The 26377-nt window shown below is 45.1% G+C and overlaps 1 protein-coding gene across 2 annotated transcripts in view; it reads right to left on the bottom strand.

The window, feature by feature from the left end:
* Nucleotides 1-19139, bottom strand: part of RRAGD (Ras related GTP binding D) — a 46583-nt gene extending 27444 nt beyond the window's left edge. The window contains exon 1 of one of the 2 annotated variants that reach the window (XM_028847360.2): nt 18531-19139. In XM_028847360.2, the coding sequence (XP_028703193.1) occupies nt 18531-18678 (148 nt within the window). In that variant the 5' untranslated portion in view covers nt 18679-19139. Of the gene's footprint in view, nt 1-17893; nt 18104-18530 lie in introns of those variants that run through there. The other variant, XM_077999676.1, reaches the window with a different exon arrangement.
* Nucleotides 19140-26377: the final 7238 nt, after the last annotated feature.

Below are 26377 nucleotides of genomic sequence, written 5' to 3'. Positions count from 1 at the left end.
AATGGAAGAATGTACACCTGAAGAAGCAGAGTTAATGACGGAATCAGAGCAAACTGTCAAGCTAAGTATACTTCAAATACTCAGAGATATGAGAAAATATGGCATTCATGAAACAAGAACAGACAGTTTCAGAGGAAGAGCAGTTATCAGACAGTTATAGAGGAAGTGCAGTCATGAAAAAGGGGTATATAGATCTTGGCAATAAAAAATGTATGCATTAAAAAGCAGAATAAACACAGATGAAGACGGAAATAGTGGACTGGCTAGTCAAAGTCTCTCAAGATGCAGTACAAAAGAATAGAGCCCTGGAAAGTATGAAATCAAAGTTAAAGTGGCATCAGGAATAAGATTCAGAAGAACCATTATTCTACCAAAGAAGTTCCAAAAGGAGAGAATGCAGAATATGAGGAGTAAGCAACATTTGACTAAATAATAGATAATCCTTTCCTATATTAACAAAAGATAAAACTCAAAATGAACAAACTCACAAAATAAAATGGAGAAACTTAAACAAAAACAAGCCCACACTTAAAAAAAAATCATAGTGTAACTTCAAAATATCAAGGATATCTATAGGAACAAAAAGAGAAGTGAAAAAAAATTAAAAAGCAAGGATAATAATAAAATCCTTAGAAGGGGGAAACGATTACCTATGAAAGAACTAGAAAGACATCAGATGCTTATCAACAACACAGATATGAGAAGACAACAGAATAGATCTTAAAAAGACAAAAGGAAAAAAAATCTGTGAACTCATTAATATACCAATCATATCATTTCTCAAATGTGACAGTGAAATAAAGACATTTTCAGATATTCAGGGACTCAGAAAGTTTATTGCCCACTTAATCCCTTTGAAAGAATTACTCAAGGATGTAACTCCTGAAAGAAAAATACACCCAAAATGCCATACAATGTAATCAGCAATGGAAAACAATGAATGGTAAAAGAGAGGTAAGTCAAAGAATGCTATGGTTGCTGCTAGAATAGCATAGTTAAGTATTTTTTTTTAATTTAAGGATAACCATTTCAAATATAAATATGTACCAAAATGCATTTTAAAACAATCCAGAAGGATACACAGCAAATGGCAAAGTGTAGGTAGAAGGAGAATTTAGGGGGATCATGAAAGGGAATTTGGTTTTAATTTTTAAAATGAGGCCGGGCGCAGTGGCTCAAGCCTGTAATCCCAGCACTTTGGGAGGCTGAGACGGGCGGATCACGAGGTCAGGAGTTAGAGACCATCCTGGCTAACACGGTGAAACCCCGTCTCTACTAAAAAATACAAAAAACTAGCCGGGCGAGGTGGCGGGCGCCTGTAGTCCCGGCTACTCAGGAGGCTGAGGCAGGAGAATGGCGTAAAAACCCGGGAGGCAGAGCTTGCAGTGAGCTGAGATCCGGCCACTGCACTCCAGCCTGGGCGACACAGCGAGACTCCGTCTCAAAAAAAAAAAAAAAAAAAAAAAAAAATTTTTAAATGAAATATATTCACATATACAATTAAAATTGGTTTTCAAAAGGAAAGAAAAACAATTTTTAATGTCTAGGGAGTCATGAGGGACACTGAAATGGGAAGACGGCCAGGCCTGGTGGTGCACACTTGTAATCCCAGCACTTTGGGAGGCTGAGGTGGGAGGATCGCTTGAGCCCAAGAGTTTGAGACCAGCCTGGTCAACACAAAGAGACCCTGTCTCTACAAAAAATTTAAAAATTAGCCGGACATGGTGGTGGGCATCTGTAGTCACAGCTACTCGGAAGGCTGAGGTGGGAGGATCCCTTGAGCTCAAGAGATTGAGGCTGCAGTAAGCCATGATTGTGCCACTGCACTCCAGCCTGGGCAACAGTTAAGACCCTGTCTCAAAAAGAAAGAAAGAAACAATAATTTGTTGGACATGGTGACACACGCCTGTGGTCCCAGCTACTTGGGAGGCTGAGGCAGAAGGATTGCTTCAGCCCAGGGGTTTGAGATCAGCCTGTGTAATAGTAAGACCCCCAACTCTAAAAAACAGAAAGAAGGGAAAAGAAATAACAACTTAAATCTATAGAACTATAATCTGTCAATGAAAATAAGTAAATAAAACAAAATTTACAAAGTAAAAAGAGACAACAACTGACACACTGTTTTATGTTTTAATTTGCAAAGCTTGGACCTTTAAGTTTAATTCCAAAGAGGCACAAGTTCACTGAAAACCTTTCATATTCCCTTTCACTTTATTTGCCAAACACAAATGTTTCAAAACATAAAATACTCCTTAAATTGTGATCTCAACTCCACATTTTCTCTTTCAGCTGTGCTCTTAGAGTTTTTGTGTTATGCTTACAATAAATATGTGGGTTAATGGGCCCAAAGTAGTTGCTTGGTAAATGTTGGTTAGACAACAAGATATGTAAAACATGGTTCCCATCTTAGAGAAACTTAGAAATTCAGTCCAAACTATGAGTGTTGGTGTAAAGACAGACAAATAGATCACTGGAACAGACAGGGAAATAAACCCACACACACACAGACAACTGATTTTTCACCAATAGGTAAAGCCACTTCCATGAAGAAAGGACAGTCATTTTCACAAAATGACTGATGGACCAACTGTACATCCATATGCCAAAAAAAAAAAAAAAAAAATTTCAACTCACATCAACTCAAAATTGGTTGGCCTAACTGTAAGACCTAAAACTATGAAACTTCTGGGATAAAATATTTATGACTTTCCATTAGGGAATATTTTCTTAGATATGACACCCTCCCCCCAAAATTGGTAAACTGGATTTTATTAAAATAAAACTTCAATACCCATGAAAACTAAAAAAATAAAATAAAAAGAAAGAAAAGCACAACAAATCCAAAAATGAAGAATCTGTTGGGACTTAAAAGAGAGCAGCAATTCTCAAAAAAGTAATAATCAAGTAAAAGAAAAACATCAGATGACATTGTTAAGTAATAAAGACAAGACAGAGGAGAAGAAAGTATCTGCAAATCGGCCGGGCGCGGTGGCTCAAGCCTGTAATCCCAGCACTTTGGGAGGCCGAGGCGGGCGGATCACAAGGTCAGGAGATCGAGACCACAGTGAAACCCCGTCTCTACTAAAAATACAAAAAATTAGCCGGGCGCGGTGGCCGGCGCCTGTAGTCCTAGCTACTCAGGAGGCTGAGGCAGGAGAATGGCGTGAACCCAGGAGGCGGAGCTTGCAGTGAGCCGAGATCGCGCCACTGCACTCCAGCCTGGGCAACAGCGTGAGACTCCGTCTCAAAAAAAAAAAAAAAAAAAGAAAGTATCTGCAAATCATGTATCTGGGAAGGGACTTGTATGCAGAATATATGAAGAACTCTCAAAACTCATTAATAAGAAAACAAATGACCCAATTTTATTTTATGTATTTATTTATTTACTGAGACAGTCTTACTCTGTTGCCCAGGCTGGAGTGCAGTGGCTCAATCAGAGCTCACTGCAACCTCCACCCCTCAGGCTCAAGCGATCCTCCTGCCTCAGCCTCCAGAGGAGCTGGGACTACAGGCACGCCCCATCACACTGAGCTAATTTTTTGTAGAGACGGGGTTTCGCCATGTCTCCCAGACTGGTCTTGAACTCCTGGGCTCGAGCAACCCATCCACCTCAGCCTCCCAAAGTGCTGGGATTACAGGCGTGAGCCGCTGCACCCAACCAATGACCTAATTTTTTTTTGTTGTTTGTTTTTTGTTTTTTTGAGACGGAGTCTCGCTCTGTCACCTAGGCTGGAGTGCAGTGGCACGATCTTGGCTCACTGCAACCTCCACCTCCGGATTCAAGTGATTCTCCTGCCTCAGCCTCCCAAGTAGCTGGGATTACAGGCACGCACCACCATGCCCAGCTAATTTTGTATTTTCAGTAGAGACGGGGTTTCACCATGTTGGCCAGGTTGGTCTCGAACTCCTGACTTCAAGTGATCCACCCACCTTGGCCTCCCAAAGTGCTGGGATTATAGGCATGACCCACCACACCCGGCTGACCCAATTTTAAAAGTGAAACAAGCAAAAGATTTGAAGAGACAACTTGCCCAAGAAGATTTATGGAAGGTAAAAAAGCACAGGAAAAGATACTCAATACATCATTAATCATTATAAAATGTAAATCAAAACCATAATGAGATACTATTACATACCCACTAACATGGCTAAAATTAGGAAGACACAGAGTAACAAGTGTTGGCAAGGATGTGGAGGTACCAGAACTCTCATGCACTGCTGGTAGAAACGTAAAATGATACTGTTTTGGAAAGCAGTTTGGTGGTTTCTTAAGAAGTTGAACACACACCTATCTTATTATCCCTTCCATTCCACTGCTGAGTTTTTACCTAAGGGAAATGAAAGTTTTTGTCCATATAAAACATGTACACAAAGATTCATAATAACTTTATCTGTAATAGTCAAAAACTGGAAACAACCCAAATGTCCATCAGCAGGTGACTAGATACACAAATTGTGGTGCATCTCAGCAATAAAAAAAAATAAACTATTGATACACATAACCTGGATGAATCTCTAATTATGCCAAATGAAAGAAACCATTACTCCTCTTTCATAAATTTATTTTTAAAAATGTAAACTAATCTAATCCACAGTGGCAAATAGCATATCAGTGGTTACCTAAGAAATGGAAGAGGCAGGGCCGGGCACAGTGGCTTATACCTGTAATTCGAGCACTATGGGAGGTCAAGGTGGGTGGATCACCTGAGGTCAGGAGTTCAAGACTAGCCTGGCCCACATGGCAAAACCCTGTCTCTACTAAATATATAAAAAATAGCTTGGCATGGTGGTGGGTGCCTGTAATCGCAGCTACTTGGGGGGCTGAGGCAGGAGAATCACTTGAACCCGGGAGGCGGAAGTTGCAGTGAGCTGAGATTGCGCCACTGCACTCCAGCCTGGGTGACAAGAGCAAAACTCCATCTCAAAAATTAAAAAAAAAAAACAGAAACGGAAGAGGCAGTAGGCAGTAAGGAAAGGTCAGAGAGAGGAAGAGGTATGGGAAAATGTTTGGAAGTGATGGATGTGTTCTTTATCTTCATTGTGCTGATGGTTTCACAGGTGCATACATATGTGAAAACGTATCAAATATGTGTTATTTTATGTCAATTAATTGTTGTAATTGACAGTTACAGTTGTTATTAAAAAAATGTAACCTCAGAGATAAGAACAGAAACCTTAACAGTTATAGTTGCTCTGCTATCACCTCCCAAACAGCAAGTGTTTAATCAATGCAAAGTAGAGGGAAATACTTGTGGGCCAAGGGAGAGACCCATTGGATCACACAGATTACGAATGCAGATTTAAAGTACTGCAGAATTTGGATGGGGTTGAGAAAACGAGCGGGCAGGAGGTCCTCCAGAAGAGGGAAGTCCAAATGTGAGCAAAGGCACAATGCCTTGCATGGAACAGGAAAATATGCATGCAATGAGAACTCATGGCTATCGTGTATGAAGGTGCCTACAATGTGCCAGCCACTACTTTAGGCATTCTACATGCTTCATCCCATTCATGCTCCTTCAAGAACAGATACTATTGTCTCCATTTCACAGGTGAAGAAATTCTGGTTTTGGTGGAGTGTTCACCGAGAGCTCTCACCACCAGAGCCTTCACCACCAATCAGAGCCTTTACCACCAATCAGTTCTCTATTTGTCACATTAAATACTAAACTCTACTTTAATTTGCATATCTTATGACTTAAAGTTTACAGGCTTAGAAAGGTCAAGTAACATTCAAACTGAGGACTGGCCCACTCACGGTCTATGCATTCTCTTTCTGCTGTGCAACACTGCACCCAATTAATGCAAGCAAAACTCCTCGTTAAATTATGTGCAAGTGCAAAAATATTCAAGTGTTTATAAATGCCTTTCTTCCCAATTTATACAGCTAGATATGGGCGTAGATTTTAATGTTTCTCCAGCACGGTCTGTAAGTCTCTATGTGGTATGATCATCCACGCTGATGACCTGTAGAAGTTGAATCTCCTCCTCCTGGGAGGGTGGCGAAGTGACAGACACCACTGTGAAGCGGGGAAGGAGTATGCATGCATGTTTACATACACAGAAACGCTGGGGAACTAAATACACATACGGCTGCAACAACACATACAGCTGGAAGTATTTCCTTTTCCCTGCCTGCCAAATTCAAGCACGGGCCACCAACCATTAAACAGCTGAGAAAGGGTGGCCTGGATCAGCAAGAACACCATCAACTTTGCAGGGACTCCCTGGTTCCGAACAGATGCATTTTATTACATTCAGCTAGGGTGTATGGAAATACGCTGTGTAGGCTGGGTACAATGGCTCACGCCTATAATCCCAGCACTTTGAGAGGCCAAGGAGGGCAAATTTCTTGAACCCAGGAGTTCGAGAGCAGCCTAGGCAACATGGCAAAACCCTCTCTCTACTAAAAAATATATATATTTTTTTAATTAGCAGGTTGTGGTGGCTCGTGCCTATAGTCCAGTTACTCAGGAGGCTGAGGTGGATCACCTGAGCCCAGAAGTCAAGGCTGAAGTAAGCTGTGATAATGCGCTCTGTACCACCATGCCCAGCTTTTTTTTTTTTTTTTTTTTTTTCTTTTTGTAGAGACAAAGTCTCCCTATGTTGCCCAGGCAGGTCTGGAAGTCCTAGGCTCAAGTGATCCTCCCACTTCAGCCTCCCAAAGTGCTGGGATTACAGGCATGAGCCACTGTTCCTGGTCTGGGCTAGACATTTCTACAAACTTCACTGGCCCAGTGAGGGAGCATAAGTCTGTTCTACCCCTGAGGAATCTCGGGGAAGGAACCTGCCTAAGATCATATGACTGGTCATCTGAGTGCTCACCCAGAACCTTCACCACCATCTTTCTGTCTGTAACATTTAATACTAAACTGTAGTCTATTTGCATGTCTCATGAATTAAAATTTACAGGGGACCTTCTCCTTGAGGTGTTCTACAAAATGGCTTCATTCCAGCTGCTCTTCAAATATTTTATATCTGTGATTTCCAAACCTTAAGTCAGAACACATTAATCTTCATAAAATCAATTTGTGGGGATTAAACAGCAACAGCATTAAACAACGACAAAGACATTTAAAAAGAAAAAATCTAGAAAATATTGGAGCACATAGTATGGCATAAGAGTAAAAATACGGCTTAGTGAAACTTTCTTGGGTTTATTTACATGTATGTGGGTACTTGTTCAGAGTATAAACGTTTTTTACTGTGGGCCAGGGTAAAAAATGTTGTAGGCCACAACTTCACATCAGGAAAGGTTTCTTACATGTCAGAAATGGACTGCTGACAAAAACCTTCCTTCTAATCTCCTCCCACCCTCTCCTCAAGTATCTTCTCATGGAGCCCGGGTAGCTTAGCCCCAGTAAAGCGTTAATCTGAGGATCCAGGGTTCAACTACAGGCACTTAAAAAAAAAAAAAAAATTCCGGCCGGGCGCGGTGGCTCAAGCCTGTAATCCCAGCACTTTGGGAGGCCGAGACGGGCGGATCACGAGGTCAGGAGATCGAGACCATCCTGGCTAACACGGTGAAACCCCGTCTCTACTAAAAAAATACAAAAAAAAATAGCCGGGCGAGGTGGCGAGTGCCTGTAGTCCCAGCTACTCGGGAGGCTGAGGCAGGAGAATGGCGTAAACCCGGGAGGCGGAGCTTGCAGTGAGCTGAGATCCGGCCACTGCACTCCAGCCTGGGTGACAGAGCGAGACTCCGTCTCAAAAAAAAAAAAAAAAAAAAAAAAAAAAAAAAAATTCCCTAGAGTACAGCTCTGAGTTCCCCAAAGGGTCTCACTCCACAATAGGCGTGGTAGAGGCAGAGAGCTTATGCCAGTAAGGGAGGCACCTCAGCCTCTCAGCCTCCTGCAGAAGGCTGGGCTTTCTCCACCGACACCTCCCTAAGCATTAAGCTCTGTCTCAGGCTTCTAGGCAGGCAAAAGAGAATGAAAGATGACAGCCCCACTGAAAGGAGCAATCAGGGGACAAGTCTTTAAAAATCTGCTATGGGAGGGCTCCCCTTCAACCTACCCAGGAAGTTGCTGTAGTGAGATGAAATGTACAAGAGGGCAGTTTGTTCTCATTTCAGGAAGGTTCCCTGAACACTGGCCAAGCGTGAGGCAGGGCTGCAGATACAAAGAAAAAGGATTCATCTCCCAGCAATCAGAGGGGAATACAGACATGAGAAACTGGCAATTACCATGCACAGCCAGCTAGGTGTTCTAGGCACTGAGAGAGGCTCCCTGGAGGAGTAGTATCTGAGTCTTAAAGAAGAGGAGGCATGGACCAGATGAATGAGGGAAACGTTGTTCCAGGAAGAGATTTGCAAGTTCAGGAAACTGGAGGTTAGGGAATGCAGTTTGAAGGCAAGATGAGGCAACACTGTCCAGGGGCTTCCCCACACCATTTTTTTTTTTTTTTTTTTTTGAGACAGAGTCTTGCTCTATTGCCCAGGCTAGAGTGCTGTGGCATGATCTCAGCTCACTGCAACCTCTGCCTCCCGGGTTCAAGCGATTCTCCTACCTCAGTCTTCAGAGTAGCTAGGATTACAGGCGCCTGACACCACACTCAGCTAATTTTTATATTTTTAGTAGACAGGGTTTTCACCATGTTAACCAGGCTGGTCTCGAACTCCTGACCTCGGGTAATCCATCTGCCCCAGCCTCCCAAAGTGCTGGGATAACAGGTGTGAACCACCTTGCCCGGCCCCCCACAGCATTTAGAATAAAATCCAAATGCCTTCTTCTCCCCCTCACCCATGCCTGGTTCATCTTCTCCACTTGTTCCCTCTCCTTCAGCAACACTGGCCTTCCAGAAGGTTCCTCACCTCAGGGTCTCACCTTGCTCTTCCCCCCACCTAAAAGAGCTCCTTCTCCAGTTCAGTCCAGCTGCAATGTCACCCCCACTGCTAAATCAGGCACTATCACTTCCTGGGCCATAACCCTGTGCCTTTTTAATAGTCCTTATTACTATTAATAGTCCATCTTTAGTACGTTTGTCTTCCTGTTTGTTTACTTGTTTTTTGTTTGTCTCTCACATATGCACAGGCAAAATATAAGGTAGCACATGGCATGAGTTCAATACATATCTTTGAAGAAATTGGTTGATGGAGAGGTGACTGGCTAGCTCAGGAGTGTGATGCTGGGATGTTTGGATTTTACCCTAAAGCATTGAGGAAATCCTCAGAATTTTTTAGGGGGGAGTGGGGGGACAGAGTCTTGCTCTGTCGCCCAGGCTAGAGTGCAGTGGCGCAATCTTAGCTCACTGCAACCTCCACCTCCCAGGTTCAAGCAATTCTCCTGCCTCAGCCTCTCGAGTAGCTGGGATTACAGGCACACACCAGCACGCCTGGCTAATTTTTGTATTTTTAGTAGAGACGAGGTTTCACCATGTTGGCCAGGGTGGTCTTGAACTCCTGACCTCATGATCCGCCAGCCTCCGCCTCCCAAAGTGCTGGGATTACAGGCGTGAGCCACCAAGCCCAGCCTGGAAATCACTAAGGATTTTAAGGGGAGATTAATGTGATTTACATTTCATTAAGTTCACTCCAGAAACACTCCCTTGCGGGAGCCAGGATGGAATTAGGAGGTTGTTCTAGAACATGAATGACAAAGAACTAAGGCACAGGCTGTGGAAACAGGCAGAAGAAACGGACTTGTGAGCTCAAATCCGTGTCACATTAGGCATGGCGGACAAAGGAGACAGAAGCCCTGGGTTCCTGACCTGGCAGCCCATTCACCAAGAAGGTTAGGGGGACGGAGCTGAAAAAGTATTTGAACTTGTTGAGTCTGAGGGGCTTGCTGGTCTGCAGCTTACGTTGGGAAAGGACCCAAGGCCTCAGAAGGGAGGTAAGAATGTGACAGGCTTGAAGCAGGGAATGGAGGCTGCTGAGCTAGCCCATGCCTGATGGTCCTTTTCCCCTGACCTCGTTGGGTGAAAGTGAGGGCATTATTTGAGGAGTTTTAGCCTTGGCCACAGCTCAAAAACTAACCCACTCCAACCTCTCATCAACCAGCGGTTGCCATTTACTGACTGCCTACACAGCACACAGTGTCATGTCTCAAGGTGGTAACACTCATCCTTTACAAATGTCAATGACGCCTCCCATGCAGGTACTCATCAATAGCCATGATGTTTCAGTCAAGCAGGCTGAGTAAGCTCTAGAGATCTGATATACAACAGGGTACCTACAATAGCATATTGTATGCTTAAAAACTTAAGGCAGATCTCATGTTAGGTGCTTTTACCATAATGACATTTTAAAAAACTGTCAAGACATAAAGTACCAATTCAAAGGTACTTAGGGAACATCCAGGCATTGAGAACCTTTATGTCTGTGGAATATTATAAGGCAACAAAGTGGTCTTTACCTGGGGATATATACATTATATATATAGCTCTGTGTGTGTGTGTGTGTGTATGGCCATGGATGATAACAGACTTCCTGATTGGTTTTCTTTTTCTTTTTCTTTTTTTCTTTTTTTGCGAGAGAGGGTCTCACTCTGTCACTCAGGCTAGAATTCAGTGAGTGGCTCAATCACAGCTCACTGCAGCCTGAAACTCCTGGGCTCAAGTGATCCTCCTGCCTCAGCCTCCCAAGTAGCGAGGACACACCACCTCCACCACACCTGGCTAATTTTTTAATTTTTTAATTTTTTTCGGGGGGGGGGCGGTAGTTAGAAGCAGGGTCTCGCCATGTTGCCCAGGTTGGTCTTGAACACCTGGGCTCAAGCAATCCTCCCACCTTGGCATCCCAAAGTGTCGGGATTACAGGCATCAGCCACTGCGCCTGACAACTTCTTGATTTAAATCTTTATTCTCTATATTCAGAAAACATCAATGTGGCCTTTTGCCATTTTTCCCATATGGGTTATTACACACATACTTGAAGAATAAAAAACAGTTGCCATTTGAAGGGGTATTAGGTATTGGTAAGCAACTTCTGCCTTTCTATAAAATTTTAATATTATATTCCAAAGGGGGCTGTATTCCTATTAGTCTAACATTTGGGCCCAATAGCCTGTGTAACACAAAGTACAGAAAAATATGAACACATGATTTTGCAGTTTGTAACTTAACAAAATTAAAATTGTTAAAACAAACTGAGGCCGCAGTGCTTACCCACAGCAAACACTCAATAGATGTTTGTTGAGATGATTACGTGAAAGTGACTGAGCAGAATTTGAGGCTAAATTAACTGAAGCTTTAAAAAGAAACTTCATGTCTGACTTTGGCCCAGATCAGCACTTGGAACTGGGTATCAAGAGGATCAGCTTTATGCCTAGGTGAAGGTTTATTTACTGTGGTCAGGGACACCAAATAGACCTCATATCTCCTACACTCGGTGCTATCAATACCCAGATTGCCCAAAGATCCCAGCCTTCAAACTGGACTGCTGTAGACCCCAGGAAATTCAATCACCCAAGGAACAGCACTATGGGGAGGGGTCATCAAATTGGGCCATATCAATCTTTAATACCTGAAGGCTAATCACTTAATCCGGAATTATCCAGTAACCAGCAGAGCCCTGTCAAAAACCAAGAGGACTTAGTAAATAGAAAAAGAAGAGAGAAAAAGGTGGATTAGTGCTTTGAGTACAACAGGGCTGCCTGGGGACCCCGCCTGACTGATCTGAGGGTTAGGAATGCTTACAACAAAGAAGAAACCAGAAATCAGGAAAATGGGAATTGAAAGCCAATATTCACCTCCTTACACAGCTCTTAAGGTTGGCCCTGCCATCCTAAGCTCGAGGGTCTCTCCAGGAAGAATGAGATATCATATGAAACGCACTTCACAAATTCTAGTGCATTATCCGAATGAGAACTATTATAATTAAGGAGAGTTCTCTGAGAGGTAACATCTTTGAACAGGCTCAAAACAGGAAAATAAACTATTTAATGCAAGAATTAAGATAACATAGTGGTGAAGTGATGGCAAGTGGAATGGCTGAAAAAGCACGGTGTTAGTGTCAGACTAGGGTTCAAGTCCCAGCTCTTCATCTACTAGCTATGTGACCCCATACATGTCCCCTTGCCCATGAGCCTTCATTTCCTCCTCTATCAGCATACACATGGACACGCACACAGGCACACAAGGACACATACACAGGCACAGAAACACACACACTCACTCCCCTTCCTTTTTTCCCACTCCAAGCCTAGGCAACAAGAGGGTCTTCAGTGGAATGTGACTATAGTAAGAGGCTCATTCAACCTTAAGGGAAAATTAGAATTTCTTTGCTATTAGTATTCTGTGGGATCAACAAAGGCTTAAGCCTCTATGTGCTTACGGTTTTAGGAAGAGGCCTCTGGTGTGTTTCTATTTGCAACTTTCTCTGTGGCTCCTTTACATTTCTGGAGCTTATGTTGATCAATGGAACTACTTACACATTCAAGACCCAGGAGTTCAATAACAAATTCTAACCCAAGTGAGAATGAATCATATGAATAATAATACTACTACTAACAAGAGCTATGCAAAAATCATGAAGATTCACCGTCCATTTGATTAACTACTTAGCGGGGAAAATTAAATGCAAACAGAACACATATTTTTCAAAGGCATAAAGATTTTTGAAGGTGATTCTTTTATTTATGCATGAAAACTAAATCTTTATGAAATCCTCTCAAATCACACTGGCAGATAACTTAAAAACATGATAAATACCACATATGAATATTTCCTTAACATATGTATACAGTAGCAGTCCTAATGATAAGGGGAGTGCTGGGAAGGGAAGGGTGTGGTCCCTTTAAATGATTTGGAAGGGAGAAGGGAAGTGCCAGGTAGAGAGGAGGGTGTGGTCCCTGGCTAGGGCTGCACCCCGACAGGCCTAGGTGAGGTCAGGCATTTCCAGCCCAAATGTTGCAAGACCACCCTGGCCTGCCACATCCCCGTCCTGTGCCTATAAAAACCCAAGAGCCTAGCAAGGCAGACACAGAAGCAGCTGGACATCGAGAGGAGCACATCCGGGGAGGAACACACAAGCGGCTGGAAATCAAGAGGAGCGGATGGGTGGAAGAAGATTCAAGAGGCTAGACGTCGAGAGGACATTGGAAACACACCAGGTTGGCCAGAGTAGTCAGAAAACAGGTGCCTGACTCCAGGGGAAAACCGTCTCTCTTCTGGCTCCCCCATCTGCTGAGAGCTACTTCTACTCAATAAAGTCTTGCACTCATTCTCCAAGCCCAGGTGTGATCCGATTTTTCCGGTACTCCACGGCAAAAACCCAGGATACAGAAAGCACTCTGTCCTTGTGACAAGGTAGAGGGTCTGACTGAGCTGGTTAACACAAGCCCATAGACAGCAAAACTAAAAGAGCACCCTGTAACACATGCCCACTGGGGCTTCAGGAGCTGTAAACATCCACGCCTAGACACTGCCGTGGGGTTGGAACCCCACAGCCTGCCCATCTGTGTGCTCCCCTAGAGGTTTGAGGAGTGGAGCACTGAAGAATCACGCCAGACCCCCATCACACACCCTGCGAGGGGGACAAGGGAACTTTTCCCGTTTCACTAATATGTTCTGATTTACTAATGTGCCTTCTTACAAACTTTTTAACCATCACTTTGAGAGTGCACTAAGGTTGGCTTTATGCAGTCCTCTATTTTACACACTGAGAAACGGAGCCGAAGTCTTTCTCGGAGGACCACAAGAGGAGAAGGTCGACCAGCAAGCACCCTGGACCCTGTAGCCCAGAAGTGAAAAAACTTTTTGTCTTTTGAGTGTCACAGCAGAACTAGGAAAGGCCATTACAAGAGAGATCTAAGGCTATGGCACAGGAGGGAGAACAAAAATATTTTTTTAAAAAATAAAAGAATACCAAAAGAATAAAGGAGGTAGAGAAGAAAGAAAGAAGAGGCCTGGTGCAGTGGCTCATGCCTGTAATCCCAGCACTTTGGGAGGCCAAGGCAGGCAGATCACTTGAGGTCAAGAGTTCAAGACCAGCCTGGCCAAGATGGTGAAACCTCATCTCTACTAAAAATACAAAAGTTAGCTGGGTGTTGTGGTGGGCACCTGTAATCAATCCTACCTATTGGGGAGGCTGAGGCAGGAGAATCACATGTACCCAGAAGGTACAGGTTGCGGCGAGCTGAGATCGCGCCACTGCACTCCAGTGTGGGCAACAGAGTGAGGCTCCATCTCAAAAGAAGGAAAGAAAGAAGAAAATGAGCAGGAACGAAGTGGCTATGCTAAAAGTGAAACTGTCACCAGCATTTGCTATGGGCTGGGGGAGGATTGAATAACACAGGTGGTGAACTTGGGGCAGACTCGGTTATCTTTGAAAGACAAAAGATGATCTCTCAAACCCAAAGCCATCAGCTCTTATCCAGAACTTGTTGTTTGTTTCTGCCTCCTGTTTCCATTAGACTACCCTCTATCTAGTATTAAAATGGAAGAGATCGCTAATAAAAGTAGAGAGTTAGTATTCTCTGATGCCCTGAATCACTGACACAGGTTTATAAAACGTCTGATATAAAAAGATACTCTCTAAATACAGGCATTCAAACAAGTATTTACCTAAAGTTTAACTTTGATCACATCATGTTAAACTATTCCATAGTTTCATCTGTTCCAACTCTTCCGTATTTCCAGGGCCAGAAGCAAATCCAAGAGACAAGCTGTGTCCAAAGCTGTAGTCAACCCAGCTCTTTTCCGATAAGGCAGAATTAGAAGAAAAGGGGCTTACATTTCAACACACTTGATCCTCTTCTAAACTTCGCTCACTTCTAGCCCATGATAGGGCAGTAGAAAAGTCCCCTGGTATCTCTGGGCCATGATTTCAGTATCAGTATAACCATTATCTCTACTTCCAAGGAACAATGAAAAGGTGAAGTCACTAATAATCTTTAAATATTTTAGGAAAAAGCCATGCAGTCATGCATGCCTATAATCCTAGCTACTTGGGAGGCTGAAGCAGGAGGATTGCTTGAGCCCACAAGTCCGAGACCAGCGTAGGCAACATAGAGAGACCCAGTCCCTTCCCCACAAAAAGCTGACATTAATGAACCAATGATTAATATATATGAATTGCTGGATTCACCCCATCTACATCCTTCAGGAAAGAAGACCCTGGATCTTTCATGCCTCCAGAAACCTACACACAGTCACTTCTTCAGACCCTAACGGTGTGCACAGGCTGCTATGAAGACAAAGACTGAACTTCACCGGACTGTGGGTGAACAGCTACGTTAAGCCAAGTTTCTCCTAAAAAATGGGAGGGGTTTTGGGGGGAAAACAATTTTACTTTCTGATTAAATATGATCTTGTAATTGCTTTCCTTGTTATTACAGTTTTTAAAGCACAGTGATTTATTAAAAGATTTAAAGTCCACGAATCTAAAAATAATCATTATTTTTGGTGCAATTGTTTTTAACGGCCTAACCATTGCCTCCCCTCTGGGAGTTTTATCTGGAGTGTGGGGATTGAAGGTGAGACTCACCTTACCTGTAATTAACTACCATGAAAGCAAGGTTGAGAGGTGCCCAAATCTGCCCTAACAGAACTAATGTGCCTGAGAACACTTTTGTTATTCATGAATAAAATATGGAGTGGAAGCCAGAGAAGTGCAATTTAAGTCTCACCTTAGTTGCCCTATGTTTTCAAACTTAGTACAATGTGGTAAAACTTACAAGGCGCACTCGGTTTAAAAATAAGATCAGAGGTTCCTTTATAAGTCCCACAGACTGAGGGAAATGAAAACTGCTTTACATAGCCACCTTCAGTCCGCTTCTCTTGCACAGCTCCTGATAAATTGCTTTGCAACTTAACTGGCAAGACTAGTTGGTCCCACATCCCACCCTCAGCCTCCCACCTGCCAGGGTAGATTTCTGAACTTAGTGGGAAAAGCCCCAGGTCTCCACTAAGTGCAGGCACTAAACCAAGCTAGGAAGGGGAAAGGGGAGAGGGGTCCATTACAGAAATGCTTTGCTAGTGGTTCAAAGTATATCTTTTCTCAGAATAGGTCCTTTTTTTTCCCTACATTCTACTTCTTAAGTTTGAGAGTAGGTAAATGTAAATTTTTTTTTTTTTTTTTGAGATGGAGTCTTGCTCTGTTGCCCAGGCTGGAGTGCAATGGCGCAATCTCGGCTCACTGCAACCTCCGCCTGCCAGGTTCAAGCAATTCACCTGCCTCAGCCTCCTGAGTAACTGGGATTACAGGCGCGCACCACCACGGCCGGCTAATTTTTTTTTTTTTTTTTTTTAGTAGAGATGGGGTTTCACCGGTAAATGTAAATTTTACCAAAAATAAAACAAGATTATAATGCAACACGTGAATCAGCCTTTTGAAGCGCACAGGAAGGGAAGTCACAAATCCCAACCTCCCCCTCCCAAACCCCACTCCCCAGACCATATCAGCTGGCCTGACAGCCATCAGGAACAGTCCTCGCTGGAATTGCTGACTGAGGAGCCTGTCTGCCACTAGAGAGCAAATGTTCTGACAGAGATTCTGCATCAAGGCCTAAACCCAAAAGTCAAAGCCAGGAAAATCTGGAAAGAACAGAGGTCAAAATATAATGGAGGAAATCTGAGCAGACCACCTATCCACAGCAGGCCCAGGTGGACAGAAACCAGGCTTAAGCAAAGTTTGCCGAGCAAACATGTTGCTTTTCTCACAATATAAATACATTTAATCCTTTTATAGCAAGATCCCAAGCTGATCCCAAGAGCTCATTCAGAAGGATTTTATTATGCAAGTCACCAAAAATCAGTTACAGGCAAGTTTGCCTTTAGGTTAACAGCTAAGGAGCCTGGAAGTCTGGGCTCTGGGAAAGCCCTTTGTTCCAGGAATCCCGTCCCTCAAGCAGGGCTTTAATTTCACTTCAATTTCAAGTCCCCAAATCAAATTTTAAAAGTGCCCACTTAAAGAACTGCGGAATAAACGAGGGGTCCAGTACTTTTTCTGGACCCTCCAGGCCTCAGGACAGTATCAAATTACAGGGCTTTCCCTCCTGGATATGGCCCCTCCACCCCCCACTGTTTTTCTTTTTTAAAAAAGAGAATCCCACACACACCCTACTGTGTCCACCATTTCAAATACCTTGCTAATACATCCCTATTCTGCATCTCTCTGGAGTCTTCTAAGAATCTGGAAGTAGCTAACAACGGAATTTGAATAATAATGAGGCGACTGAACAATTTAATTACGGAAGGTAGCTCTAGAGACTCCAATAAAAGGGCTGAAAGGCTTTATCTACAAAAATGTGGCCTGGTGCTCAACGGTAAGACCAATTACCGGGAGTGCAGAAGACAGAAAGCACAAAGGTGCACACATCAGTTTAAGCAAATGAGGAATCAGCACAAATCATCCAAGAGAGAAAACACTATGAAAAAGTGTTTTCATAGTGGCAAGGCTGCTTTCTCATCTACCAGGTGCAAGGCATAGTGTTAACTTTATTTCCTTTCTGATTCATTGAAAGTCGTGCCTGCCAGATGTAGAATACTGAAACTACCCTCGTGAGAAAAGCTTTGTATAGAGAATTTAAAATAAGTTCAGTGAATTCTCAATAAAAGTTCTTTAAAAATCAATAGTCACAAAGGTACTTGTATCTCTCACACGATTTCTTCAGTGTGAAACATTAAAGTTAGTTCCTTCTCTTGGATGCATACAAGTTTCACTAAGAATAACATCATGTTTAACAGTCGCTTTCTATTGACCTTTCCAAGTGACCTTACAATAAAGGAACTTTTGCTCACTTCTGAGGGAAACTAAAAAAAAGTTTAACCTTTCTGGAATACCAAAAGGCTCTCAACTTCCTTAGACCTTAAGAAAACGCAGGAAGCCCCCACAAGCTGAACGATTGCTAAAACCCGCTTCTAGAACAGGAAAAAGAGTTTGCTTCAATGGCAAAGAATTCCCCCGCCGCGCGCTCCCTCCCGGGCAGGCACTGCCATGTCCAGGTGGTGATACCGAGAGCAGATAAGGTGTCCTGACAACGGTGTTTGCGTGGATCCCGGGAAACCTGCGGCCACTCGGCGACTCCCAGAACAGCTTGGCGAGCATCCCCCCGCCGCCCCGCGGGTCTCCCCAGCCAACACCTGGGTGGACCCCTCCTGCGGCGACGCGGGGCGAGACTGACACCCGCAGCTGCCGACGACCCTGCCAGTCACGCTGCCGCCGGCTGCCTTTTTTTAGCCACGACATCTGACCCTGGCTTCAACAGCACCGTTAAGGGAGAGAGGTCCCAGGACGCGCCCGTGGTCCCCTCCCCTCCCCAACCGCCAGACGCTGCGGAGAACTTGGGGTGAGGGGCGCGGGAGGCACCGGCTCTGAAAGGGGCAGAAGCGCGCGCTCCTCCGGCCCAGACGCTTCCTCCCTCCTTCCCCTTTTCCACCGATCCTGGTTGCCCCTCCGCCACCAGCACCGCGCTCCCTCATTTGGCAGCTCGAGGTCATGCTTCTGGCGTCCCTCCCCACCCCAACCCCTCAACTCCGCTCCCCTGGACCCCCTCCAAGTCTGTGACCAGCGCACTGCCGGGCTGGGGCGGGAAGATGCCAAGAGGAGGAAAGGGGCGCGAGCCGAGGACGCGGGGAGGGGGGGCGCTCACCTCCCTCCTCTGTGCCGCTGTCCGGATCCGCGTCCGAGGAGTCGGGCCCGTCTCCGTAGTCCGCTAGCCCCACCAGCTCATCCTCCTCCTCCTCCTCCTCCGCGTCGTCCTCGTCCTGCGGCTGCGGCTTCCCCAGCACCTGGCTCATCGCGCCCACCGGCTGGCCGGCCCGGGGACGGCGGGGGTCCCGGGGTGGGGGCCAAGCCTCCTAGCCGGCCGGCCGCAGCCTATTTCTGAAGCGGAGGTTTGTCTAGAGCTCGGCGGGGGCCGGCGGAAGCGGGGGCCGCGCGTCCCCCAGCGGGCGGCGCCCAGGTCCGGGTCCCGCGGTTCCCAGCGCGCCCGAAGCCCCCTCCCCCGCCCCGCCTGCCGGCGGAGGAGTCAGCCGGAGCGCGGCAGTTCCTCCCCGAGGAGAGAGAGAGAGAGACTGCGTGACCCGAGTCACCTGACACACACTGTCACACACTCACATACACACCCCGCACGGGCGCGCGCCCGCCCGGCCGCGGGCACCACTCGGCGGGGCGCTGGGCCGAGGACACACACACACACGCACGAGGAGAGCAGGGAGGCGCGGGGCCCCTGCACCCTCCCAGACACTCACACGTAGACACACGCCCAGTACACGGGGCCCCCGGGACGCCGCGCCGTCACCCACCGCGGCTGCGCGCCAGGGGCCCCCACGCGCCGCTTCTTCACGTGGTCCCCGCACAGGCGGGGGAGGGGGCGCCGCACACCCTGAATGTCCCCCCGTCGTCCCACTCCCACACGCACACACATCCGCAGAGCCCATACCGTGGGCGGATGCCTCCTGCTTACAGTCCCGAGCTAGGGTCCCAAGTGGGTGGCCTCCCAACACTGTGGCGCGCCCAGATCCCCCACCCCAGAGCAGCGTGCCCAGGACACCTTGTGGACGCTCAAGAGCCCCAGGCGGAGAACTCAGATAAATGCACAGTGGAGGCGCAGTCTCCATAGCAATTGTCTTTTAGTGTGCCTTTATGGTTCAAAGTGCTTCCCACCAAGAATATTCAAAAAGCAGGCCTACCCAGATGTAAATGTTTCTGAAGAAATCACATGACTCCTGGCTGCTTAGACTAAATAATTCCTCTGCAGCTTTTTGGAAAAGGTCTCAGTGTATAACACACTCAGGGGCTATTCATGGCCACCTCCTCATGTCTCATTGTTGCATAGACTGTAATCCCACATAAATAAAATATTTCAAGGCTTTTGTGGGAGTAGGGGAGTGGCGGTGGTGGGGGGGCAATTCTCAAATAGGAATAGCAGCAACGTGGAGTGAGACTCTAAAACCTGCATTCCTCCTTCACAAGCTTTTCACCACGGAACACACTGTACCTACCCTTTCTGGGTACTGCAAAAAATCACGTGGATGAACTTCCTTCTGTGGAGTACAATAAGAAAAAACCGGCTGGTCAGCATGATGATCCAGCTCCTACAGGTGCCAGCAGCTCAGCCGGTGGAGCAGTGCAGAACCGGCGGGAAGAAGCTCGGGCAGGAGACTCTCGGGGGCCCAAGGGTGCTAACCTCCATACGAAACATTTATTAACCACTTCCTATATGCCTGGGGCTGGGCTAAGTAGGGGGTCCAAGAATGCTCAGGGCCGTGTTCCTGCCCTGAAAGAGCTCGCAGTCTACCAAATCATGACTCATGTCCTGGATTTTTTTAATTTCTGAGTGTAGAAAGTGGATGCAGACACTTTCCAGAAGGTGGCTGCTTCTAATTGGAAAGGTCCTGAGATTTTCCAAGGGAGGCAGCCACTATAATTTGGTATGACTGTATCAGTTAAGGTCCTTCCCAGGATTAAATAGATGGTACGTGCAAACTGAAGCCTTCAAGTGAAGGAACAATTTACAGGGGTGTAGACAGAGTTCAGGGAATCAATGCGAGTATTAGCAATAGTGGGAAGAAAATACCACCCCTAAATTTACAGGAGTGAAGGAAGGGAGCTATAGTCCTGGAGAGGGGCCGCAAAACAGGAGCTGTAACTGATGAGGAAGCTGCTGCTGCCAGCATTGCCTCACATCAAGAAGAGAGCAAAGAAATACCCTGACCTCTCTCTCTCTCTCCATCCATCCTCCCTCCACTCTCCTGTGTCTCCCATTGGCTAAACCCATCTGGTAGCCAGAAGGCAAGGGAGACTGGAACCTAGTCCAGGACAGAGGTTGGTTAGGGAGGGCAGGGAGTGGGTCCCAGGGTGGGGTGAGGTGCAAGGAGCATCACCAACACAAGCAGGCACTACTTACTCCCATCAGAGGCAAGTTACTTAAGCCCTTCTGAACTTGATTGTTTATCAATAGAATATCACTCCTTGTAAGGATTATTAGGAAGATTAAATGAGGGGAAAAAAATCTCAGGTACTTACAAAGCTCATTTCCTAGGAGTAATTTTCCTAGCCTATTTTCATCCCTTCCATCAAAGGAAACCTCAGGGAGGAGGGCCTCCCAGAGTGTGGCTGAGGACTTTCAGCTATCCTATAGCTAGCCCACCAGCCTCAAGAGGCCTTTGAACTGGCCTGATTCAAACGGCAAATAACAATTTAGGAGATCCTAGAAGACTGTCCAAGGTCAACCCAGACTCAGATGTATAGGGCATTCCTGGGCAGGTTGCCAAGTGTGTATGCCCCATGGACCCAAGGGATCAGGAAAGGGCAGGTCATAATCCAACAGCCCCACTGTGCCTATGGACCAGAAAGGACAGAAATGTCTGATGTCCTCTAACTTCCCCAAGAAGAGAGATCTTAGAAGGAAACAGTAGATTGTGGCACACTCCAAGATACTTAAGAATTGGACCATTCTTTTTTTTTTTCTTTCTTTCTTTTAACATAGAGTCTCACTCTATCACCCTGGATGGAGTGCAGTGGCACGATCTCAGCTCACTACAACCCCTGCCTCCGGGTTCAAGCGATTCTCCTGCCTCAGCCTCCCAAGTAGCTGGGACTATAGGCATGCACCACCACACCCAACTAATTTTTGTATTTTTAGTAGAGACAGGGTTTCACCATGTTGGCCAGGCTGATCTCGAACTCCTGACCTCAGGTGATTCACCCACCTCGACCTCCCAAAGTGCTGGGATTACAGGCATGAGCCACCACACCCGGCCTGGACCATTCTTAAGAATAGAATAAAATCCCACAAAAAAATCAGTAGAAGTCAAATCCTCAATTATATTCTACCTCAAGCTAGATAAAAGAGTCACATACAGATTTAAGATATTCTAATTTACTACCATTTCAGAAATGTATAGTTGAACAGAACAGGAAAAGCTTTGATTGCTTTTTTCTTTTGCTGACATCATTTCAGTACTGTCAGCTTTCAAAGAAGAGATATGTTGAAAATATCCTAGAAATAGAAGTTCTTGAATTTAAAAAATCATGTGTGTAGAATCTTTCTGAATTTAAATAAAAACTGAAAAAAAACTACAAGAACCCTGAAAGCCTTTAAGACACTCAGCGTGGGATCTGCTCAGCGCATTGGCTGCTGCCTTGGCCGCTCTGGACTGGAGTTCAGCCTATGTCTAGGGATGTCTCCCCAGTAGAGTGCTCGGAAGAATGTGAGGATTTGTCTCTGGGCTACCCATGGTTCTTGCTGTTGTATGTAACCATGGCAAGTATGTAACCATGCCTTATGTTTGACAGGTGCTTAATAAATGCTTATGGAAAGAAAGAGAGAGGGGAGAAAGAAAAGAAGGAGAGAAGGAAGGGAGGGAGGAAGGGAAGAAGAAAAGAAGGGTGGGAAGAAGAGAGGAAGATAGTATATGGTTCTTCACACAGATCTAGCCTATTTCTAAGAGAAACTTCAGGAAGAAATAGCAGCCAAGTTTTCTACTTGCTCCAAACCTTGAGAAATGCCACAGTGTGGGTAAATATGAAGTGTTAGCTATAAGACAGCAACTAGGAATGAGCTGACATGCAAAAAGAGCATAAGTCTTAGGCCTTCATCTGTCCAAGACTGCCTGAGATCTGAAGAGACTACAATATCACGATGACTAAATGCTTATTTTATTTAAACTAACTTTTCCTTCTAAAAATAAAACAAACAAACAAACAAACAAAACTCTTAACTTTTAGGCATTTTTAGCATCATGAAAGAAGAGCTTTGTCTATTACCCATTAAAATTTAGAGCTAACATTTACTGAGGTTTTCTACAAATGAGGAGGCACTGTTCCAAGATAATATGAACTTTAAAATATTCCCTTTAAGAATGTGATATCATCCCCTCTACTTTATAGATAAGAAAATACAAGTTAAACAAGTCACCCAAGGTACTGCACAGAATGGATGGAGGAACTACTTTGGAACTCAGCCTGACATGAAACCTTAGTCCAAGCTTATACACCCCGTGGCCCACGATGGCTTTGAAAGCAGCCCAACACAAATCCATAAATTTTCTTAAAACATTATGAGATGTTTTTACTATTTTTTTTAGCTCATCAACTGTCATTAGTGTTAGTATATTTTATATGTGGCTCAAGACAATTAACTCTTCTTCTTCTTCCAATGTGGCCCAGGGAAGTCAAAAGATTGGACACCCCTGCCTTAGTCCTATTTAATGGCCTAAGGCTAAACTCTACATAAAGCCATTGAACTGAAAAGGGTAGAAGGGAAGTGATGAGCTGCTCCCAATCTCCTAAGAAGCAAAGCTCATATAGACACTCAAAAAATGGATCTGTTGCCTCAGCCAGATTTAATTTGCAGGATACACTGAGAGGAAAGGAGGAAAAAAAAAAAACTGGAAAACTTCCTAACCAACGAAAGAACGAAAACTTCTTGTTATAATACAATTGTGGATTGTCATCATTCCTTTTACTAGGAAGACAAATGGCAAGTGATTTAGTACCCTTTCTGGTTTATGTTATTTCTATACTGTATGCTAAGCCAATGTGTAAAATCCAAGTGTACTTTGGCTTGAAAATTTGAATTTTAAAGGCAAGAAGTTTGTCTCCTAATTTCAGCGAATTATTTTGCTGTTACCAGTTAGATGTCTTGTGATGACAAGGAATATGAGAGCTATTTAAAAGAAATCTGTACAATGTAGGCAGAGTAATTGCAGTTCTGAATAGGGCAAGCAATTAAATACAGCCTGCATCCTGCATCTTAGGGTATTTTGAGGCATCTCATGGCATTGTGCCTGGTTCCTGGGATTCACATGTTGAAAGCTTTTCACGCTTTCTTTTTAAATATGTATTTAAAGCTATTCATCCTCTCTTGAAGCAAGCAAAGGAAAGAGCCTTCTATAGAATCCTGCTGGACTCATTCTAACCCAGGGAAGCCAAACAAATTTCTAAAGAGGGCAGCTCACAGCCTCCAGTTCACCTAAGACGTTTGATGATCTAATGAAATCATTAAAAATTATTGAATAATTTTTGAGAGGCAATCCCTCATGAAAGAGATCTTATTAAAATGTTTTACAATTTAAAAAACATGCACATGGTAAAATTGTCCAACAACACAAAAGAATATCCAACGAAAAGCTAGTTTCTCTCTCTCTTGACCTACAGCCCCAGTTCTCTCTAGAGGGAAACACTTGGTCTTTAAATGTGCAGACATACTCATAACCATTACAGAGATTATATTTTATAACTTTGTCACTTTAACAGTTGATGAGCATCTTTTAAAGAAAGAAAATGAAGAAGATGGAATTTTCAGATCTGTGCTTTGAAGGAATTTTCAGATCTGTGGTTTGAAGGAAAAAAACAGAGGGAGGTGAAAGAGTAGCTGAGGGTGAGGGAAGGAGGCTGATTTTGATGGGGTAGCCAGAGAAGACCTCTCTAAAAATGTGACATTTTAGCTGACCAGGAGAAGGAGAGAGCAAAATGAAAGTCAGGATGAAGAGTGTTTCCGAGGAACTGCTGTTTTCAGCAACTGAAAAAACCAAGAAGGGGCAGGGTTTGGTGTTGGAGGAAAAAAAGGGCCAATGTAATGAAAGAGCAGGAGGATGGCAGGCACAAGGGACAGGCAGTTTTTTCAGCCAGGATAGGGAGTTTGGATTGTATTCTAAGTGCCACTGAAAGCACTGAAGAAGTTTAAGAAGGGAGGTGGCTAGGCGCAGTGTCTTACATCTGTAATACTAGCACTTAGGGGGACCAAGACAGCATAATCTTTTTGAGCCCAAGAGTTCTTGACCAATCTGGGCAACACGGGACACCTTGTCTTTACCAAAAAATAGAAAAAATTAGCCAGGCATGGTGGCATGCAATTGTAATCCTAGCTACTCAGGAGGCTGAGGTGGGAGGATTACTTGAGCCAAAAGGTCGAGGCCGGAGTGAGCTGAAATTGTGCCACAGCACTCCAGCCTGGGTGACAGAGCAAGACCCCCCCCAAAAAAAAGGAAGGAAGGAAGGAAAGAAGGAAGGAAGGAAGGAAGGAAGGAAGGAAGGAAGGAAGGAAGGAAGGAAGGAAGGAAGGGAGGGAGGGAGGGAGGGAGGGAGGGAGGGAGGGCGAGGAGAAAGGGAAGGAGGGAGGGAGGGAGGTGGGTGAAATGTGTTGTATACTTTTCTTAAAGCTCACTCTGGGCCAGGTATGGTGGCTCATGCCTATAGCCCCAACACTTTGGGGAGCAGAGGCAGGAAGATCACTTGAGGCCAGGAGGTCAAGACCAGCCTGGGCAGCAGAGCAAGACCCTGCCTCTATAAAAAAAAAAAATTAAAAATTAGCTGGGCATGGGGGTGTAAGCCTGTAGTCCCAGCTACTCAGGAGGCTAAGGTGGGAAGATCACGTGAGCCCAGGAGTTTGAGGTTACAGTGAGCTACAGTAGTGCCACTGCATTCCAGTATGGGCAACAAGGCAAGACCTTGTTTCAAAAAATAAGAAATAAAATTAAAAACATAAATAAATACAAGCTCACTCTGTTAGATTGTTTCCAAGGTGGCCGCAACCATCCATCTCACCTCACATGCCTTTTTGCAAATGGGCCTTTGCCATTTCTCCCTCTGTTTCCACTTCTCTTGAATCTGGGCAGGCCCTGTGACTTGCTTTAACCAACAGAATGTGGTAGAAGTGACAGGGACATAGTGCAACTTCTGAGAATGGACTGTAAGAGGACTTGCTGCTTTCTTGGAGCCTTGAGCCATATGGAAAGAATACTGGGCCAGCCCGCTGGAGAGTCCCCATGGATAGTGAGGTCCTGGAGGATGCCAGAGCACGAGGCCCCAGCGTTCCAGCCATCCCTGCTGAGGGGCTAGACATGTGAGTGACACCACCTTGGGTTCTCCAGCCCAAACTTCAGTCATGTGAGAAAGTCCAACCCACACTACATGCAACACAGCCTTCCTATTCCAGTTGAACTTGCCCTGCTCAGCTAACCCATATAATTGTGAGCAAATAAAATGACTGTTTCTTGTTTTTCTGTTTTGATTATTAAGTGGCCGGACGCAGTGGCTCACACCTGTAATCCCAACACTTTGGGAGGCCGAGGTGGGCAGATCACCTGAGGTCAGGAGTTCAAGACCAGCCTGGCCAAATGGTGAAACCCTGTCTCTACTAAAAGTACAAAAATTAGCCAGCCATGGTGGCTGGCACCTCTTGTCCCAGCTACTCAGGAGGCTGAGGCAGGAGAATCACTTGAACCCAGGAGGTGGAGGTTGCAGTGAGCTGAAATCGTGCCATTGCATTACAGCCTGGGTGACAAGAGTGAAACTCCATCTCAAAAAAAAAAAAAAAAAAAAAAAGATTTGGGGTGGGCTGGACAGAGTGGCTCACGTCCTAGCACTTTGTGAGGCCGAGGTGGGCGGATCACTTGTCAGGAGTTCAAGATCAGCCTGGCCACCATGGTAAAATCCCGTCTCTACTAAAAATACAGATAAACTACCTGGGCATGGTGGCGCGCATCTGTA

The sequence above is a fragment of the Macaca mulatta genome, chromosome 4, assembly GCF_049350105.2.
Source record: "Macaca mulatta isolate MMU2019108-1 chromosome 4, T2T-MMU8v2.0, whole genome shotgun sequence".
NCBI lineage: Eukaryota > Metazoa > Chordata > Mammalia > Primates > Cercopithecidae > Macaca > Macaca mulatta.
Note: the sequence above shows the minus strand (reverse complement) of the source record. Positions and strands in the feature narration are given on the sequence as shown.